The sequence below is a fragment of the Gavialis gangeticus genome, unplaced genomic scaffold (genome assembly GCF_001723915.1).
Source record: "Gavialis gangeticus isolate Ggan-Ray unplaced genomic scaffold, GavGan_comp1, whole genome shotgun sequence".
Lineage (NCBI taxonomy): Eukaryota > Metazoa > Chordata > Crocodylia > Gavialidae > Gavialis > Gavialis gangeticus.
Genome location: NW_017728998.1, coordinates 4,151,385 through 4,157,298, shown reverse-complemented (window position 1 = coordinate 4,157,298; position 5,914 = coordinate 4,151,385). Strand labels below are relative to the sequence as shown.

The following is a 5,914-nucleotide window of genomic DNA, read 5'->3' as shown; positions in this document are numbered from 1 at the left end:
ATAAAATAACTCCAGTCCCATTTATTCTAAACTTTCTGGGTGGTCAATGTTTCTTTCCTGCTAAAAAGAAAGGGGAAAAAACACTCCTTGAAACAGGGGTGGAGGTTGTAGCCGTGTTGGTCTAAGGACAAAGGCAGACAAGGTTCTTTGGGTGAATCTGTTATCTTTTATTAGACCAACTTAAATGGAAAAAAAATTTAAGCATCACTCCTTGAAGCAGGCATTTTCATGTGTTTGCACAGGGAATCCTTTGAACACACTCTACCCAATTCTGAAACAAAACAGTGTGGGCAAAAATATAGGGAAGCCAAATATTTTGAAAATCACACCCATTTAAAGGAAGTGGGTTGGGTTTTTTTTGTCCTGTGCTGAGCCGGTGTACTTTCCATGGCAACATGTTCCTGATGGGGTGGGGGGAATAAACAAATGCGTAACTAAGACAAAGTCAAGAAACATTTCAAACTTTAGAAAACACAGCTCAGCTTCAACCCCGTGGATTGAATGTTACCAAAGTAGTCCAGGACGGGTTGATTCCTTTATGGCTCACACAATAGATGTCTAGATTTGCTGCATGATAGCATTGATGCCTTGGCTACATTCCTTCTTGACAAGGTGCTGAAAGTCCTGTTCAGTTGATGTCAGCTTTGGATTGCATCAGAGGCTGGTTTATTGATATAAACAGTCTAATGCCTTCACTTTTATCAAATGGCTTGTGACTGACAGTGTTGTAAGCTTGACAGGAAAGCAACAGCAGATTGCGAAAGGCTGAGCTTTTCCTTGCTGCCAGAGTGTGTGACTGAGATAGGAACTGGGATGAGAATGCACCGGCAGAGGCTCAGCCTAGATAAGGAGGTAATTCCAGTTGGCAAGGTGAAGCAAATACGGCCTTGGTGTTTACTGTATGTGCACTGCTACTGAAATTGTGCATGCAGGCATGGCTACTCAGCATGGAAAAATGGCTTAGTAGATGTCTGATTGACCCCTGGTGCACAATTGCAGGCATAGATTTGGTTATAGCTTCCACATAGTGAAGTGACACTTCATTTTAATTCATGCAGGTTATATAGATGCAGGTTGTATATTCATAGATGCAGGTAATATTCATGCAGGTTATATACATCTAGATTGTGCAGGTGTGATAGAGACCCTTGCTCCAGGTCACTCGTGTGTGCCCATGTTTCTGCCTATAAGCAGTGCTAAAAATCTGGCCCTAAAGGATTCTGTTTTTCTTGTCATTGCTTTGTCTTTGGTAGAACCTGTCCACGCCTTACCAAGTAGGCCAACCATTCTGGGGTGGTTTGAGGCTTCTGACTAATAAGGTCCCTTCCAGCCCCTAACATCTATGAGACTCAGAGTGGATTATTCAACAAATTCTATATATGGAAAGGGAAGGAAGTTTCTTACTGATATATTTTGACTGAGGATAAATAAAAAGCATCAGCTCACAACGAGTGCCCTGCTTGTTATTTAAATTTGAATGACAAAAATCAAAGTATACAGCAGTCAGCTGAGTCTTGCTACTCCAACAGCACCTTTTCAACCACCGTGATCTCCCTTCTTTGGGCATTAGTTCAATTCATCTATATTTGTTCAAAGGCTGGGTGGAACAAAAGGGCATTCGGTGTTTTCTGAAATGGATGACTGTGAGCTAATTTAAACTAGGAGCAGGAAGGCATTCCTGAACCCTGGATCCTGTATGGAGAATATATGATTAGCTAATCCATCTTGACTGTATCCAGAAGGTGCTAGCATCCGCACTTGGACTGCTCCCAGCTAGTGGGAAAAGCTGTGGCTTTCACTTCTTCTTTCCATACGGTGATGTGCAGAGATCACCTGTTCCTCAGCTTGCTTTTTTTGCTACACTGAGCTACTTTTGGGGATTCCTCCTTGTTTAACATCTTTATTGCTACTGTCAGATTTTAGCATTTAAAACACAATACTTATGTATTTTGGCATTCTCCTAAGTCTTTTGTCTTTCGTTTCTTGACGTGGCAGGTAGTGAAATGTCTCTGGTATATCCGGTATCTTGGTATTTCATTAATCATATACATTTATGATGTTGGTTGGTTTCACGTATGCTATGGTTTGAAGAAGAACATTGATTCATTTTTTGTGTGGATTCAGGAGTGGAAATCAATGGGCTAATATGGAAACTCTGCTGTAGCTTTAGCTGCCATCATACTATAATGATATATAGAATTATGGAGAAAAGAATGACAGGAGAACTAAGGTACAGCAGTCCCCCATCACAGCCACAATGCCTTTAGTTGCCATGGGCTTCCCTTCTGAAGATGTGACTCATATTCACATCTTGTGCCATCATTTCTCACATAGATGAAAAGAAAAATCTGGTCCTTATTTAGTCTGTATGGATTCAACAAGGTTCAAGCCCATTATCTCCTGTTTTGTTCTCATTAAAGAGTTACATTTGCACATGCCCATTTCATTTTGGAAAAAAAAAAGGAATCGTGTTATCTTAAACGAAGGACGTGGGTAGATGACCCAATCTTATGCTTCATGTCACCAGATCATCTGCAGTGGGGAGGGAAGGCTTGCCTCGCCTACATGAAATGCATTGCCAAATGCCAAGCTCCTTGGATTTAGAAATGGGGGCAGAGGACATTTACTCTTCAGCTAAAGATCAACCATGGTGATCAGGACTCACCTCTGGGCTCTGATTCACTCTCTCTGGGCTAAGAGGAGCAGAAAAGATTTGAGGGGTAACTGGGTGATCGGGAGACAGGTGGTCTCTTTTCTTGAAGTGTAATACCCTTCTACTCTGAATTAGTGTCTACATCGACTCCGCTTCACAGCCAAAAAATTCCACATAAGTCAGTGGATTGGCTTGGGTGCCCTGGAAATAAGCTTATGCTTTGTCCTGTTTTCTGATTAGTGTAGAGAAACTAACTATCCTAGAATATATTCTCTCTCTTTCTCCCCCCACATACTCACGCACACATCTGCATGTGCATAAAGACACGTGCACATATGCACTTCTGAACACGCAGCATGCACTAAATCAGTTCAATGCAAAATTCCAAAAACGAATGATTTTTAAGGTGTGATCACTCTGTTCTTAAGATATAATAATCCTCTTTGAATAGATGAACAAGGCCTTGTTGGTTTTTTTAAAAAAACCAAACGATAATTTGAGCTTTCTGAATGTGTGCGCAATGGAAATAAAACTGATGGGGAAGGAAGTAAAAGTTTTAAGAGACTCTCAACAGCTTCTATGAAAATATCTACAGGGTCAGAAAAGGGAAAAATTCTCTCATGGGCAAACATGTGACTCATTCAAACTGCACTAGGAATAAGTCACTGGCTATTTCTTGTGGATTTGTTTCAACATTAACAAACGCGGGTGCTAATCTTGGTTCTGAGGAGAGATTATACATTTTTTCCAGATTATAAAGTATGTTTTTAAATAAAGATGAAAGTCCGGAAGTTACAAGTTGTGCTACTTGATTGAATGACTCATTCTGGCTATTTTAAAGGAATTCAGCCCAACTCCATTTTCGCTAAAGGTTGGTTTCCGAACACAACAACCAACCTAGGTTTTCTGTTCTGAGAAGGACAAAAAACTCGTGGTTGTTAGGGTAACCTTGCAAATGCTATTTGCATCTTTTTAGAAACAGGTATGAAGCATTACTGACATGCTGAGTAACAGGAAACTTTGCATGCTTTGCTTTACATAAGCCTTCTGTGCTGTAGATTGATACAATAGCATACAGCTGCACTTGGAGAGACTAATCTCACATTACTGGCGTATTAAAATGCCAAGCAATCAGTGGCAGAAGATTTATTTTCTCGTGCCACCTTCTAAACTGCATTTATGAATGCAGAACTAGTAAACATCTTCATTCTACTTTGTTTTCCCCCACCTGCACAGCATAGCCGTGTTTGCTCGTGACTAATGCAGACATAAAGACTAGAGGACTGTTGGATTATTTCATTGAACAAGGCATCACATTTCTCTGCATTCAAACAGGGATATAATTGTCCTTTGAGAAAACTCAGCAAAACTAATCCATTTACAGAAATAAAGAAAAATATATATCCTAGATGAAAGGCTATTCTAAATGTAGGCTCTTTCTCCTTATTGTCTGCTTTCTGGGAAGCCCTACCAGAAGCCATATATGTAGATATGTTCATATGAATATGCTAATAGTAAATAACTAAATCCTTTCTACCATCAAATAGTATTGTGCATTTCAGTGAGTGATTTCTTGTGGCTCTCGAATGCATCGTATTTTGGAGGTTCATTGTCTATATTAGTTTCAAACTCTTGGAATTTTTCTGTTGATTTTGGTGGGCTTTGGATATAGGCTTAAATGCACATGGTGCATTTACAGCTATGACTCTCATTAAGATCTGCCAAGATGCCGGGGTGCCAGAAATCCTTTTTCTTTTTTCTTTGTTTGTTTGTTCTATCCTAACTTGCTTCATCCTGGTCACAAAGTAGAATCATATCCAGACCAGTGGCACCAGACCAATGGCACTGCAGAAATACTGAAGAATGATGTTTTTAATCCCCTACAGAAGGCTCACTACAATTGAGGGGTGGGAAAAGCACAAAAAATGGTCCAGATGACTTGATCAGGCTTTTCAATCTCTAGTTCCTCTCATTCTCTTATCTTTAGAGATTCTTTTCTTTTTCCCACTCTTTTTCAAGCATGTTCTCAAATTCCTGTGAGCAAGACAGCAAGAGTGAAGTTGCTCCTTCTCACTGACAGTGAATCTTTTGAATACCTCTCAACGCATCTGGCTTACACAGGTGTTCAGAGCACCGTTTCAATAAAAGTGAAGTATACTCACGTGCATCATTCCTGTTTTTATGAATGCAGATGGCTAAGCTGCAGGGTCTTACTGGCACCAGTCGCTGACTCCAGATAGTGTTCAGCTGCCTGCAGAAATGTGCCAGACTAATTATCTTCCTCCTATTCATTACTACCATCTTGGCACTCGAAATCTTGTCAGACCTACAGCCAGAGGAGCTTTCAAGAGCCTGGCGACCGACCAACACAAAGTAGAGATAAAAAGCTATGAATGCACTGCCTTAAGATAACCAAGGGACCTCCAGTCCTTTTTATAAACCATGTTAAGTAAATAGCACATGCCTTCCGGTAGGGAGAAAAGGCTAAACGAACAGTTAATTTTCAACCCATCCCTGGTCTGGCTTCTTCATTGGCTATGACTTTTGCTGGGAGGCAGGGCTAGCTGGTGATTGCTCTACAGGTGCTTGCCATGCCTCTCTCATCTGGCTCTGCAAACAATGCAGACTCACTCCTGCTTGGAAAGAAAGGTCTCTTTCATCAGTGTTACAGTGGTTTCAAGCTGCCTTAACATTTTGTCACAGTTTTAGCATCCATGGGATCTTATTTTGGGCTTTGTACTAATCACAAAAGCAAGGCGGAATTTTAGGTGAAATTCAGTACAGAAGGCAAGTGGAGATGTGTAATGCCCACCCCAGCAGAAAGCGGGGAGTCAAGTCTCCCAGAAAAGTATTTTGATATGAAATCTCTTGTGATTGCATGGCAGAGACAAAGAATTTGATCTGCAGAAGTACCTGAGATGAAATCTCTCAGAAGAAGGTTTTCATAATATCTAGTGACATTCATGTACTTTACTCAAATCAAGGAAACCCTTCCACCCCACTCTTGTATATCAGCCCAGATACTGCATCGGGCAGGCAAAAGTGTTTCCATTTGGGTGCTGATTTAGGGTGAGGTTCATCCAGAAATTAAAGCTTGAAAACACTCTTCCCCAAATGCTATTCTTTCACATTTATCTTTCCACAAATTCTATTGCTTTATCTGAACCGATTGTATGTTCCCTTCCCTACATTTTCACCTTATGAGGCTTTATGTTGGTGCATTGCTCTTTGCTTCTGATTTGCCGTAGGTGTATTAGTACA

The 5,914-nt window shown here is 40.6% G+C and overlaps 1 protein-coding gene across 1 annotated transcript in view; it reads right to left on the bottom strand.

Moving 5' to 3' along the window:
• Positions 1-5,063, bottom strand: part of CA5A (carbonic anhydrase 5A) — a 36,147-nt gene extending 31,084 nt beyond the window's left edge. The window contains exon 1 of the mRNA XM_019505418.1: positions 4,816-5,063. Coding sequence (XP_019360963.1) covers positions 4,816-4,954 — 139 coding nt within the window. The 5' untranslated portion in view covers positions 4,955-5,063. The remainder of the gene's footprint in view (positions 1-4,815) is intronic.
• Between the last annotated feature and the right edge of the window lie 851 nt (positions 5,064-5,914).